Source organism: Primulina tabacum, chromosome 14 (assembly GCF_025594145.1).
Source record: "Primulina tabacum isolate GXHZ01 chromosome 14, ASM2559414v2, whole genome shotgun sequence".
NCBI lineage: Eukaryota > Viridiplantae > Streptophyta > Magnoliopsida > Lamiales > Gesneriaceae > Primulina > Primulina tabacum.
The window spans coordinates 11,617,938-11,633,728 of NC_134563.1; the positions used below are offsets into that span (position 1 = coordinate 11,617,938).

Here is a 15,791-nt window from a genome sequence, read left to right on the forward strand (position 1 = left end):
AATAAAAATTAAATGGGTTAAAAGGATTTTTGGCCCATTAAGCAACAAAATAATCCCATTAAGCCCAAAAAAATTCTCGAAAAATATTTCGTTTAGGTACGTTTTTGAAAATATTGCCCGAACTCTCAAAAAGTTCTGCGACTCGCTAAAATTTGCGTACCGATTAAAATAAGATCTGCGAGTAAAAATACTTCACCAAGGCCCATTTTCTAAATTCTCAATTAATTACACCATATATTAAATAATTAAAATTATTTTTCATAATTATCCCCTGTCTTCGTTCTTCGTTCGAGCGCGAAATACAACTTAAAATCCTAATACATGAAACTTTAAATAAACCATGAACTAAACCACATGTACATGCAATAAAATAATTAAACACATATTTTAGTAAAACCCTAGATTACATGCAGTCATGTTACGTATTTTGAATTTTTTAGACTTACAGATTAGGAGCATCACCCCTAGCATAAATTGCAAGCTTAAATCTCTGGATCTCTGTCTGCAATGGTCTCTGTACAGACAATTGTGCAATCACTGCAATCTTCCTACTTAGTGCGTCGTTACACGGATGGAAGATAATGTCGCAATCATAGTCCTTCACTAGTTCTAACCATCTCCGTCTTCTCATATTCAGCTCTTTCTGTGTGAAGAATTATTTCAAACTTTTGTGATCGGTGAAAATCTTGCACTTCTTCCCATACAAATAGTGCCTCCAAATCTTCATGGCAAATACTACTGCTGCCAACTCGAGGGTATGAGTCGGGTAATTCTTCTCATGAACCTTCAATAGTCTGGACGCATAGGCCATCACTTTGTCATGATGCATCAGAACTGTGCCCAAACCGAGTTGCAAAGCATCTATATATAGTACATACTGCCCTTGCCCTGATGGCATAGATAGAACTGGCGCTGAAGTCAATGCTTGCTTCAGCTTTTCAGAACTTTCCTGGCAATCTGATCCCCAATTGAATTTGGCATTCTTCTTCGTCAAGGTGGTCATGGGCACCGCAATAGAAGAAAAGCCCTGAATAAACTTCCTGTAATACCCAGCCAATTCCAAGAAACTAAGGATCTCGGTCACACTTTTAGGCACTGGCAAATCTCTGACTGCCTCGACCTTGCTGGGATCAACCTCAACTCCATCTCTGGAAATTATGTGGCCCAGGAATGCCACTCTGTCCAGCCAGAACTCACACTTGCTGACTTGGCATACAACTGTCTGTCCTTCAAAGTCTGTAGTGTTGTCATCAAGTGCTGACTGTGCTCCTCTCTGCTCTTCGAATAGATCAGAATTTCATCTATGAAGAATATGACAAACTGATCCAAATACGGATGAAATACGCGATTCATGAGATCCATGAAGATCGATGGCGCGTTCATTAGTCCAAAGGTCATTACCATAAACTCATAGTGCCCATATCGCGTCCTGAAAGCTGCCTTGGGAACATCAGCCTCTCTCACTGTGGGGCCCTTAGCTCCTAATCGTTATTACAATGCAATCTGATTAGGGTTAACTAATTACAGCGGAAAACAAGTTTAAATTTTCTTTACAATGAGCCCAAATCATTTTATTTGAATACTAAAAATAGTATTTCATCTCAAATCATAAAACACGTCCACACGTAATCAAAGCCAATCACATACAAACAACTCATATCCTCGGGACATGGCCCGGTATATAGATACATATACATATATACTGGGAACAAAACATAAACCTCAACTCAAACTGATGCTCCCTCCAGAAGCACCCTCTCCGGTCTCCTGATATCCTGGAGTACCTGCCATTGTCCACACACAAAGACAACTGATGTTTGAGATTTCGAGGACGAAATCTTTTAAGAGGGGGAGAATGTAAGGACCGTGTATCGTGTTATCGTAAATCTTATATGATTATCGATAATACATGAAATTGTTATGTGATTATGTAATTGATGTATATTATGACAATGAAATTGAGAAAATGAATATTGAATATGAGTTGACGTTGTAAGAGCTCGAGTAGAGAAGGCGGACGCCAATATAGTACAAACATAAATTTTGTACAGAAGATGTGGCGCCCGGGCGGTAGAAAGTGACCGCCCGAGCGCCAAGGTAGAAATTTTAGTGTTCGGACAGAACACACCGCGCCCGAGCGGTAATTTTTGACCGCCCGAGCGCGGCACAAGTAAAATCCGGGGGCAGAATGTCTCGCGCTCGGGCGCGAGAATTCTACCGCCCGAGCGCGAGAGAGATGAGGATAAGAGTAACTTTTTTTCTCTTTCTTTCTTCATTTGCAATTCAGAGGTTTCGAGAAAGAGAAAAGAAACTCGATTTTCTTCCGTCTAAATCGACTTCGAAGCGCTGTCTAAACGCGAAACAAATTATATATTTGTGATCTTCGCGTTGAGGGCTTCTGATTGAGGTAATTTTCTTCTGGTTCTAGCAGCTCTAAATATCAAAGTGCTGGAATAACATGTATTTGAAGTTGAATTTCTTATATGTAGTAGAATAACCGACAAGAAACTTATATTCGAAGTCGGAATTGAATTATGATATGATTTGAATTTGATATGAATTTTTGAAGTTTCAAATGATATTTGAAACTCATATTAATGATTTTGGAGTATGTTATTGATTGGAATGAGTATGTTATTGATGTAGATAAAGTGTAATATTGATATCTTCAGGCTACATCAACTGGAAACGAAGAATTGAGGTATGTTGCGACCGGATAACATACGACAGGTATCTGTATTATATGATATATGTCGGATTGATTTGATTGACTGAAATGAGATTATGTGTCTATGTGCCTTATTTGTTGATTGAGGTGGCATACATGACATTGAGATTGAGATATCGATGTATAAAATAAATGTTTTGTTAACATACATCATTTTATGCATACATCGATACATGACATGCACGTTGAGCTATGATCCTTGGATACCCTGATATGATTTGATTGGATTCCGGGGTTTGTGAACACAATCGCTATGCCGGTATTATATGACCCGTAAAGCATAGAAAATTGTGGCCCCATATGATTGGATATGAGATTTGGGATTTGATGGCGCTTTGCCGACGCTATCATACGAGTATCCCATATTGGCCGGTGTGCCAGCTCGAGCATTGATTTGATAGCGATTCGATTGATTCTGACATGTGCTCAGTGGATGGGCATTTGATCTGATACCTCCACGACATACATGCATTGCATACCATATATCGTTGTTTAGATACTTGTGGTATATATGATTGGTCGTTCCATACGGAGCTTTGCTCACCCCCAAGGGGGGCTGTTGTTGTCTTTGTGTGTGGACAATGGCAGGTACTCCAGGATATCAGGAGACCAGGAGAGGGTGCTTCTGGATGGAGTCACAGTTTGAGTTGAGGTTTATGTTTTGTTCCAAGTATATATGTATATGTATCTATATACCGGGGCATATCCCGAGGATATGAGTTGTTTGTATGTGATTGGCTTTGATTATGTGTGGGCGTGTTTTATGATTTGAGATGAAATACTATTTTTAGTATTCAAATAAAATGATTTGGGCTCATTGTAAAGAAAATTTAAACTCGTTTTCTGCTGTAATTAGTTAACCCTAATCAGATTGCATTGTAATAACGATTAGGAGCTAAGGGCCCCACACTAGATGGTATCAGAGCATAGCTGAGAATGCTCGATTGAGTTTTGTGTCCACTTGAATAGGCACAAATGAATTGTGCGCTTGTGTTTGAATTATTTGTATTACTTGCTCGTACTTGATTTGAATTGAGTAAGTATTTGATGAGATTGACGATATGAGAGGATGAGATTATGAGATTGATATTGATTTCTGATATTCATCATTTGATTTGTAGATGGATCCCACAAATGAGACTGCGAGTAGCAGTACTGAGAGGATAGTTGGACAATTTGAAAGGTTGTCCATGGATGTTGTGATGGCTCGATTCCAGGATCTGAAACCACCGAGGTTCTTTGGCACTGAGAGTGCTGAAAGAGCTGAGGCCTGGCTGAAGGATATCGAGCACTTGTTTAATATTGTTGAGTATTCCAAGGCTCGGAGACTGAAACTTGCTTTGTATCAGCTGAAAGACCGAGCTAAATCTTGGTGGGAAGCCGCTGAGATTGGATTGAAAGAGGCCGGGATTGAAGTCACTTGGGATGTCTTCAAGGCCCAGTTTTTGGAGCAGTATTCCCCTCCTTCTTATTATACTGCTCAGAAGAATGAATTCAATAGTCTGCAGCAGGGAACGATGACTGTTGCAGAATATGCTTCGAAATTTTCTACTCTGTTGAAGTATGCACCTCACGTAGCTGGGAATGCGAGGGCAAAATATAACAGGTTTGTAAATGGATTACATCCTGCTTTATATACTTATGTTGTTTCTGGATTGCCTACCAACTACGCAGAGGCAGTTGAACGAGCCAAAGCAGCCGAGGCTGGACTTAGGAGAGGAGGTCCACAGTATACTCCTCCACCTCCGGTGTCAGCTCAGCAGCCTACTTTGCGGCCGAGAGGTAAGAAGTTCAAGAAGACTGGTTCTGTTTCTTCGTCTTCTTCAAGTTCGAGTGGATCACAGCGAGGGACTCCTGTGATTGCTCCCTACTGTAGTCATTGTGGAGGTAAACATACTATCGAGCAGTGTTGAGGTATGTTTGGTACTTGTTATCAATGTGGGCAGGAAGGTTATTTCTCTCGAGTATGTCCGAACAGGGGTACGACTTCTGCTCAACCCCAGCCAGGATTTAGAGGTGGCCCTAGTACTATGATGAGATCTGATGTTCCTGTTCCATCTTTTCAGCAGTCGAGTGTCCCACGATATCGAGGACCGGGTGGTCAGAGTGCCCAAGTTCCTCCCCAAGTGAGAGTGTACACCATGACTGAGGATCAGGCGAGAGAAGCTCCTGGAGGCGTGATTGCAGGTATTTGCACGCTTTGCGATTATCCTGCACGTGTTTTATTTGATACAGGAGCATCTCATTCATTCATATCTCATGCATTTGTTGCATCTCACGATATTGAGTGTACCCCGTTGTATGATACTTTGTCGATAGCCACGCCAGCAGGGAAGATTATTTTGTCTGAGAAAGTTGTGCATAATTGTGTATTGATATATGAGGATAATGTGGTATTTCTGAATTTGATTGTCCTCCCAATGCACGACTTTGATTGTATTGTTGGCATGGATATCTTGACAACAAATCGAGCTACTGTTGATTGTTGTCATGGAGTGGTTCGATTTCGACCGATTGATGGACCCAAGTGGAATTTTTATGGCAAGGGTTCCCAAGACAAAATTCCATTGGTATCTTCCTTGGAAATGTCCCGATTGTTGACTAGCGGAGATGAGGGTTATCTTATCTATGCTATTGATATTTCGAAGAAGGAGTCTTCTTTATCTGAGATTCCTATTGCGAAAGAATTCCCGGATGTATTTCCCGATGTGATTCTTGATTTTCCTCCTCATCGAGAAGTTGAGTTTAGTATTGATCTTGTGCCGGGGACTGCGCCTATTTCTAAAGCCTATCGCATGGCACCATTGGAATTGAAAGAATTAAAAGAACAATTGCAGGATCTTCTCGATAAGGGGTATATTCGACCGAGTGTATCACCTTGGGGAGCTCCAGTTTTATTTGTTCGAAAGAAAGATGGTACTATGCGAATGTGTATCGATTATAGGCAACTGAATCGGGCTACTGTGAAAAACAAGTACCCACTTCCTCGTATTGATGATTTGTTTGATCAGCTTCAGGGTACTTATGTTTACTCGAAGATTGATCTTCGTTCTGGGTATCATCAAGTACGTGTTCGAGACGAAGATGTGCCCAAGACTGCTTTTCGTACGAGGTATGGCCACTATGCATTCTTGGTTATGCCTTATGGTCTCACGAATGCTCCTGCTGTTTTTATGGATTTAATGAATCGCGTCTTCCGAGATTATCTTGACCGATTCGTTATTGTGTTTATTGATGATATTCTGGTATATTCGAAATCGAAAAAGGAGCATGCTGAACATCTGAGACTGGTACTTCAAACTCTTCGTACTAGTCATTTGTATGCTAAATTGTCCAAATGTGAATTCTGGATGGACAAAGTGGTATTTCTGGGCCACGTCATTTCGAGACATGGCATATCTGTTGATCCTGGGAAGGTCAAAGCTGTATTGAATTGGCCGAGACCTACGAATGTTCCTGAGATCCGTAGCTTCATGGGTTTAGCGGGATATTATCGACGTTTTATCGAGGGATTTTCGAAAATAGCTAAACCTATTACTCAACTGACATAGAAGAATTAGCGATTCATTTGGTCAGATGAATGTGAAGCTAGCTTTCTCGAATTGAAGACGAGATTGACCACAGCACCTGTGCTTACTATTCCCTCAGGTACCGGAGGATTTGTGGTGTGTACAGATGCGTCTGGTAAAGGTTTGGGCTGTGTTCTGATGCAACACGGCAAAGTGGTTGCTTATGCGTCTTGTCAATTGAAATCTCACGAAACACGTTATCCTGTTCATGATCTCGAATTGGCTGCCATTTGTGTTTGCTTTGAAAATTTGGCGCCATTACTTGTACGGAGAAAAGTTTGTTATCTATTCGGACCATAAGAGTCTGAAATATCTCTTTTCTCAATCTGATTTGAATATGAGGCAACGCAGGTGGATGGATCTCCTGAAGGATTTTGATTGTGAGATTCAATATCACCCTGGATCGGTGAATGTTACTGCGGATGCCCTGAGCCGGAAAGTTCATGATTCTGTTTTAGCATCTGTTTGTGTCGCCAAGGTACATGAAGATACATGTACTTCTGGTTGGACTTTTCACTCGAATTGGAATTCTGTCACTGTCTCAGCATTGCAAATTGAGCCGAACTTGATATCTAAAATACGAAAGGCCCAACGAAGCGATGCTCAGATCCAAAAGTCGAAAGAACTTGTATCTGCTGGACACCAGTCTGGATTTCAGATTTCGTCTTATGGTTTTTTACGACTTAGTGGTCGGCTGGTAGTTCCTGACGACTCTGAGTTGAAATCTGCCCTTCTTCGAGAAGCACATTGTAGCAAATACAGTATTCACCCTGGAGGTCGAAAGATGTATTTGACATTGAGACCTCAATTCTGGTGGAAACGTATGAAGAAGGACATTGCTGAGTTTATTTCGAAATGTCTTGTCTGCCAGCAAGTAAAAGCCGAGAGAATGAAACCGGGAGGATTGCTCCATAGTCTTGAAATCCCGAAATGGAATTGGGAACATATCGCTATGGATTTTGTGACTCATTTACCTCGTTCGCCCAAGGGCTGTGATACTATTTGGGTGATTATTGATCGGCTTTCCAAATCTGCGCATTTTATTCCGTATGAGCGGACTTATCCTTATAAGAGAATGGCCCGTTTATACATTGAGAATGTTGTGAGACTGCATGGTGTGCCAGTCTCGATTGTATCTGATCGTGATCCCATATTTGCTTCTAAATTCTGGGGTAGTTTTCAGGAGGCGATGGGTACACCTTTGGCTATGAGTACTGCTTATCATCCTCAAACTGATGGCCAAACTGAGCGTACGATTCAAACTTTAGAGGATATGTTGCATGCGATTGTGATGGACTTCAGAATGGGATGGCAAGATGTCTTACCATTGGTTGAATTTTCTTATAATAATAGCTTTCAGACGAGTATCGGTATGGCACCGTTTGAAGCTCTATATGGGAGACGATGTAGATCACCGTTATTCTGGGATGAGATTGGTGAGAGACAATTGACTGGACCTGAAATGATACAGGAAATGAACGATAAGGTTCAGTTGATTCGGCAGCGGATGAAAGCTGCTCAGGATCGTCAAACGAGTTATGCGAATAAACGAAGACGACCCTTGGAATTCCAGAAAAGTGACAGAGTGTTTTTGAAAATATCTCTCTTTAGAGGCACTGTTCGATTTGGCATGCGAGGGAAACTATCTCCTCGTTATGTTGGTCCATACGAGATTCTGGATCGAGTTGGTGATCTTGCGTATCGATTGGCATTACCACCAGCTTTATCTGTCATTCATGATGTATTTCATGTTTCTATGTTGATGAAATATGAACCGGATCCATCACATGTGCTTGCACCTGATGAGGTGGAACTTGATCCTTCTCTTTCCTATGTCGAACAACCTGTTCGAATTATGGATCGAAAGGAGAAGATATTGAGAAATAAATCGATTCCTTTAGTACGAGTGCAATGGACACGACATGGTGTTGAAGAATCAACGTGGGAATTGGAGAGCAAGATGCGAGATTCGTATCCGCAATTGTTTGATTCTATGACATCTGTTCCATTGTATTCGATGTATTCTGATCCTTTTTCTGATTTTAGTTTTGATATGTACTATAACTGGTGACATACGTATGTTTGCCAATGTTATGTATATAAAGATGTTTGAGATTTCGAGGACGAAATCTTTTAAGAGGGGGAGAAATGTAAGGACCATGTATCGTATTATCGTAAATCTTATATGATTATCGATAATTCATGAAATTGTTATGTGATTATGTAATTGATGTATATTATGACAATGAAATTGAGAAAATGAATATTGAATATGAGTTGACGTTGTAAGAGCTCGAGTAGAGAAGCCGGACGCCAATATAGTACAAACATAAATATTTGTACAGAAGATGTGGCGCCCGGGCTGTAGAAAGTGACTGCCCGAGCGCCAAGGTAGAAATTTTAGTGTTCGGACAGAACACACCGCGCCCGAGCGGTAATTTTTGACCGCCCGAGCGCGGCACAAGTAAAATCCGGGGGCAGAATGTCTCGCGCTCGGGCGCGAGAATTCTACCGCCTGAGCGCGAGAGAGATGAGGATAAGAGTAACTTTTCTTCTCTTTCTTTCTTCATTTGCAATTCAGAGGTTTCGAGAAAGAGAAAAGAAACTTGATTTTCTTCCGTCCAAATCGACTTCGAAGCGCTGTCTAAACGCGAAACAAATTATATATTTGTGATCTTCGCGTTGAGGGCTTCTGATTGAGGTAATTTTCTTCTGGTTCCAGCAGCTCTAAATATCAAAGTGCTGGAATAACATGTATTTGAAGTTGAATTTCTTATATGTAGTAGAATAACCGACAAGAAACTTATATTCGAAGTCGGAATTGAATTATGATATGATTTGAATTTGATATGAATTTTTGAAGTTTCAAATGATATTTGAAACTCATATTAATGATTTTGGAGTATGTTATTGATTGGAATGAGTATGTTATTGATGTAGATAAAGTGTAATATCGATATCTTCAGGCTACATCAACTGAAAACGAAGAATTGAGGTATGTTGCGATCGGATAACATACGACAGGTATCTGTATTATATGATATATGTCGGATTGATTTGATTGACTGAAATGAGATTATGTGTCTATATGCCTTATTTGTTGATTGAGGTGGCATACATGACATTGAGATTGAGATATCGATGTATAAAATAAATGTTTTGTTAACACACATCATTTTATGCATACATCGATACATGACATGCACATTGAGCTATGATCCTTAGATACCCTGATATGATTTGATTGGATTCCGGGGTTTGTGAACACAATCACTATGCCGGTATTATATGACCCGTAAAGCATAGACAATTGTGGCCCCATATGATTGGATATGAGATTTGGGATTTGATGGCGCTTTGCCGACGCTATCATACGAGTATCCCATATTGGCCGGTGTGCCAGCTCGAGCATTGATTTGATAGCGATTCGATTGATTCTGACATGTGCTCAGTGGATGGGCATTTGACCTGATACCTCCACGACATACATGCATTGCATACCATATATCATTGTTTAGATACTTGTCGTATATATGATTGGTTGTTCCATACGGAGCTTTGCTCACCCCCAAGGGGGGCTGTTGTTGTCTTTGTGTGTGGACAATGGCAGGTACTCCAGGATATCAGGAGACCGGAGAGGGTGCTTCTGGAGGGAGTCACAGTTAGAGTTAATGTTTATGTTTTGTTCCAAGTATATATGTATATGTATCTATATACCGGGGCATGTCCCGAGGATATGAGTTGTTTGTATGTGATTGGCTTTGATTACGTGTGGGCGTGTTTTATGATTTGAGATGAAATACTATTTTTAGTATTCAAATAAAATGATTTGGGCTCATTGTAAAGAAAATTTAAACTCGTTTTCCGCTGTAATTAGTTAACCCTAATCAGATTGCATTGTAATAACGATTAGGAGCTAAGGGCCCCACACTCACTTTCAGCTGGTGGTATCCTGATCAAAGATCTGTCTTCGAAAACACTAATGCTCCCTGAAGGTGACAAAATAGGTCTTCGATCCTAGGCAGGGGATACTTGCTCTTGACTGTGACTCTGTTCAGTTCTCTGTAATCGATACAAAGCCGCATGTTGTCATCTTTCTTCTTCAGAAATAGTACCGGTGCGCCCCATGAAAAACTCGGGCGAATGAAACCCTTGTCCAGCAAGTCTTGAATGTGATCCTTCAACTTTTTCATCTCTGTAGGTGCTAGACGATAGAGTGCCTTAGAAATCGGCACTGTACGTAGCATCAGCTCAATGGAAAAGTTCACCTCTCGATCTGGTGGAATGCCTGAAACATCCTCTAGAAAGACACTGGAAAAATCCCTGATCACCTCGACATCCTCTAGCCTCTGACTGACTGGCTCAGACAATGTCACAATACTATCTAGAAATGATTGGTAGCCTCTCTTCATCAGTTTTCTCGCACAGATACAAGAAATTATGTGCGTCATCTGCTTGTTCCTTGCTGCCTCAAAAATAAAAGATTTCTCGCTAGGCGGTCGAACAGATACTGACCTCCGTCGGAAATCTATCGAAGCTTCATTTGATGAAAGCCAGTCTATACCCAGAATGATGTCAAACTCAGGCACCAGTAGCACAATCATGTCTGCCTGAACAACATTTTTCTGCAAACGAAGCTCCATATTCCTCACTATCCTCGATGTAAACATCTGATCTCCAGAATGAATCGAAACTCTGAAACCCAAATCCATGGCCTCTGGTACGATAACCAAGTCACTTGACAAAGTCTCGAATATAAATGAATGTGTAGCTCCGGAATCTAGCAGTGAATATGTGGCTATACCTGAAATAAATATTATTTCTGCGAAAATGCATACCATCAAATCCGAGCAGTGTTGATACTTAAGAAATTTCTATCGTTACTTAGCCAAAATTCTCGAAAATTTCCATTTTAATCCTAGTAATTCTTCAAAAATTACAAAATTCGACCCTAATAATTTTTGGAAATTGCATTTTCAACCCTAAAGTTTCAAATTTACTTCAATTTGTTCCTTTATTTTTCGAAAATTTGAATTCTAGCCCCAATAAAATTCGAATCTAATCAATTTAGGCTCTAAAATCTCGAAAATCATTATTTTGATCCCTAAAATTCCAGAAAATGCGAAAAAAGCCCCCATTCATCGAAAAAAACAAAACAACCTCTAAAATTTGCAATTTAGTCCTTGAATTTTCAAAAATTCTGAATTTTTTCCTTGAACTTTCGTTTCCCTCAAATTCAGTCCCTTGACTCTTGAAAATTTTGTTTTAGCCCTTTGAATCTCGGCCCTGTACAATCTCGCCCCTTAACTTCTCGATTTTTCACTTAGCCCCTATATTTTCAGTTATCGTAATTTATCCCTTAAGATTCTTAATTAAGTCAATTCAACTCTTAATCCCACCTATTAGAGAATGCCACCTACTTTATTCTAAGTTCTCGGTCCCAAAGGTAATATACTCAACCAAATTAACATCCCATGCAATCAAGACGATAAAAGAATTTAAACAAGAATGTTACCAATGATCATTGTCGAGTCTGGCTCCGCCTCCGCCTCCTCGGCATGCATAACGTAGGCTCTACTAATAGTAAGGCCATTGTTCCTAGGGCAGTTTGCAGCTTTGTGGCCCTCATCCTTGCAGATAAATGACTTGAATATCCCCCATGTGCACTTACCGAACTGGAATCGGCTGCATTGCTTGCAGGGTTGTTTCTCTTCTAGCTTGGGGGCCCCTGGAGCCCGTGGTGGCCTCTGTTGCCCCGGTTTCTTGAAATGGGCTTCTGTTGACCCTGATTCCTGGGTGGCCCTGTAAACTGCTTCTTTTGAGGCTGAGAACTCTGCTGGGCCTGATGTCACTTCCGCTGCATCTCCACGTCAATATCCCTCAGGGCATGCTCTGCCTGAAAGGGACAAACAGTGGCAGCATCGTAAGTAGCCGGTCTCATCAACATGACATCCCGGCGTATGCTGGGTCTGAGGCCATCGATGAAGTACCTCAGCTTCTTAGCTGCATCTCTCGCAATAAGGGGCACAAAGTTACAGCCCTGATCGAACCTCCTGATAAACTCAGCAACAGACAAATATCCCTGTCGTAGACTCATGAACTCTTGTGTCAGGCGTCCCCTGATATCAGCCGGAAAATATTGTTGTAGAAGATGTCCTTAAACTGATTCCACGCGAGGGTAGCCAAATCAAATTCATGCGTTGCTCCCTCCCACCACAAGGATAAATCATGCCTCAGCATATACGTGGCGCATCTGACTCGGTCCCTGTGGGGACCCGGACGCTAATCACTTCTTAATCGTCAACAGGATCAATTTACTAATCAAGTAATTAGGGTCATATAATTTTTTTATTTTTAATGCAGAATGTAGTGAAATCAAACTAATATACAACTCAGTATAAAATAAAGTACAAGTCATGTACCGTCTACAAATCAGTAAAAACTAAGGTTCAACATCTAATTATCAAGTGCCAAAATCTTATATACATCAAAGTCCGAATTCTCCACTTTATCACGATCTCTCCTCATATCCTGGACCCTGATCCCGTCCCACCTGTTGTCATGTACACATACAAACCAGACAACAGCCGGATAATTCCGGTGAGAATATAATCCCAGTATAAATCAACGAAACATGCAATCATATAAACAAATATAAAGCATGTAACAGATAACAGCAATATGTATCAAAATCTGAAACATAATCAATATCAGACTGTCAACAATACTCGTAACTCTACAATTCAGACTAGACTCAATCCTAGTCTAGGGATCCCGGTTTCCAGAAGTTGGCATTCCCATATCGACCAACAGTAATAGAAAAGACTCCAGTTCTATCCACGTCGATAGGGTATCGATCACCAATAATAGAAGAAGCTCTGATTCTATCCACATCGATATAGTATCGATCACCAGTAATAGAAGAAACTCCGATTCTATCCACATCGATATGATATCGATCATCAGTAATAGAAGAGTTACGATTCTATCCACATCGATACAGTACCGATCACCAGTAATAGAAGAAGCCACATTTCTATCCACATCGATAGCCAATCATCCGGTGACAGACTTTGGCACTATCGCCCATACACTATCTTGTGACATTGTGCAATGTGCCCGTGGCGATCCCGCCACTATCAGGCCCTTCTGTCACAAGATGACTCGTCTAATACCTGTTATCTATAAATCAAGAAAACAAGTACATCAATCAAATCAATGCAAATATCAATGCAATAAAGTAAAGTATGTGATTTAGGGAAACTCAAGTCTAAACCGACTTAAGTCGATCTCCCGATACCACATTGACTTATACCTTTCGTTTGTAGTCTCGGTCTGAAGCAATATCAATTCTGAACTCAAGACTGTCTCTGTAAATCTGAAACGACATATAGAAAATCATAATATCAATATTCCATTCTCAATTCAACACTGAATCTGGTTAATCCGGATTTAATTCAAATCACAGTATAACGACAGAATCTCAGTATCCCCGTCAATACCATATCAACAGACATCAATTACAAATCATAACTCATATCCGATACAATATCTAATCCATCCATAATCCAAATCTGTCCGATTTCAGATCAATATAATCAGAAAATCATAACAATTCCATAATCAGTCCGGTTCTTAATCTGACTTCGATTCTATGATGTCTAACATGTCAAGAACATCATATATGAATTCCATTCAATTCTGACAACATCATAATTTCAAAACATATCAAAACGTAGCAAAAATTACGTCCAGTTGTAGCCTACATCGATAGGATTGCACTACTGAAGTCAGATTACAATTCGGACACACGGATTTTTACATGACTCGCGCATATGCGCGACATTACTGGCGCATATGCGCGAGACCTACGGGTCTCGGCCTTGGCAGCTCGTGCATATGCGCGACTCATTTCCGCGCATATGCGCGAGGTCCTCTGGACTTCGATTGCACAGGCTTGCGCATATGCGCGACATCTTCCGCGCATATGCGCGAGGTCTTCTGCCTGGTTGGTGCATGTGCGCGCATCCGGTCGCGCATGTGCCCCGATGCTACTGCCCTCGCACATTAATTTTCACACGCGATCTCAATTCGTGTCTCGGTTAGCCCCTCTCATAATCGTTTCAATTAAAATCAATAATCATAATTTAACACGATATCAAATCTCGGGCATTACATTTCTCCCCCTCTAAGATATGATTTCGTCCTCGAAATCACAAACAATTAATCATACCACTAAGAAGGAATGTAATAGAAACTGAATAGAAATGTACATCAGTAAAATAATGCTGGGAATTCCTGTCTCATGTCTGATTTAGTCTCCCAAGTTTCTTCTTCAATGCCATGACGAGTCCATTGAAATTTCACAAGAGGAATCGCCTTTGTTCTGAGCTGATTTTCTTTACGATCGATAATCCGAATCGGTTTCTCGACATAACTCAATGTCAAATCCAGCTCAGTCTCGTCTGGTTGAATAACGTGAGAATCATCAGGGAGATATTTCCGCAGCATAGATACATGAAAAACATCATGTATCCCCGATAATAAAGGCGGCAAGGCAAGTCGATAGGCACGATCCCCTATCTTTTCGAAAATCTCATAAGGACCAACATATCGTGGAGACAATTTCCCTTTCTTACCAAATCTAACCACACCTCTGAATGGAGAAATCTTCAAAAATACTCGATCTCCAGTCTCAAATACCAACGGTCTACGCCGAAGGTTGGCATATTTGGCTTGTCGGTCCTATGCTGCCTTCATTTTCTTCTGAATTAGTTTCACTTTTTCAGTCATATCTCTGATCATGTCAGGTCCAGTCTCAGGAACTTCAGAGATATAATCCCAATAAAGAGGGGATCGACGTTTCTTTCCGTACAACGCTTCGAATGGTGCCATCTCAATACTCTTTTGATAGTTGTTGTTGTACGAAAATTCACAAAGAGGCAATGCATCTTGCCAGTTAGTGCTAAAGTCAAGCACTACAGCTCTCAACATATCTTCCAATGTCTGAATCGTTCGTTCTGACTGTCCATCAGTCTGTGGATGATATGCGGTACTCAGATGTAACTTCGTACCTAGAGTTTGTTGCAAACTCTGCCAGAAGTGCGAAGTAAACCGGGGATCACGGTCTGAAACAATCGATTTCGGCACTCCATGCAATCTAAACACTTCTCGGACATAAATATCGGCCATCTGGTCATATCTATATGTCATTTTGTATGGAATAAAACATGCAGATTTGGTCAATCGATCAATCACGACCCAAATCGCATCACAACCTCGGGAGGATCTCGGTAACTGCGTCACAAAATCAATGGAAATGTGATCCCATTTCCATTCAAGAATAGACAAACTCTGCAACAATCCCATTTCCGATCGATGTCCAGCTCTGACCATAGCAATCGACTTCTGAATATCCTGATCAACTTCCTGAGCTGCTTTAATTCTCAAAATCAGCTCTGGTTCAGCTTGAATCGCATATAATCTTAGAGGCT

General features: G+C 40.7%; 1 protein-coding gene across 1 annotated transcript; it reads right to left on the reverse strand.

The window, feature by feature from the left end:
- Positions 1 to 442: 442 nt before the first annotated feature.
- LOC142523790 (uncharacterized) lies at positions 443 to 12,394 on the reverse strand. Its single transcript, XM_075627521.1, has 6 exons — positions 12,150 to 12,394; positions 11,813 to 12,099; positions 10,448 to 11,101; positions 1,402 to 1,481; positions 740 to 1,273; positions 443 to 643 (listed from the first exon to the last, which is right to left on the reverse strand). Exons 1-6 carry the CDS (start codon positions 12,392 to 12,394, stop codon positions 443 to 445), a joined length of 2,001 nt encoding a protein of 666 aa, XP_075483636.1.
- Between the last annotated feature and the right edge of the window lie 3,397 nt (positions 12,395 to 15,791).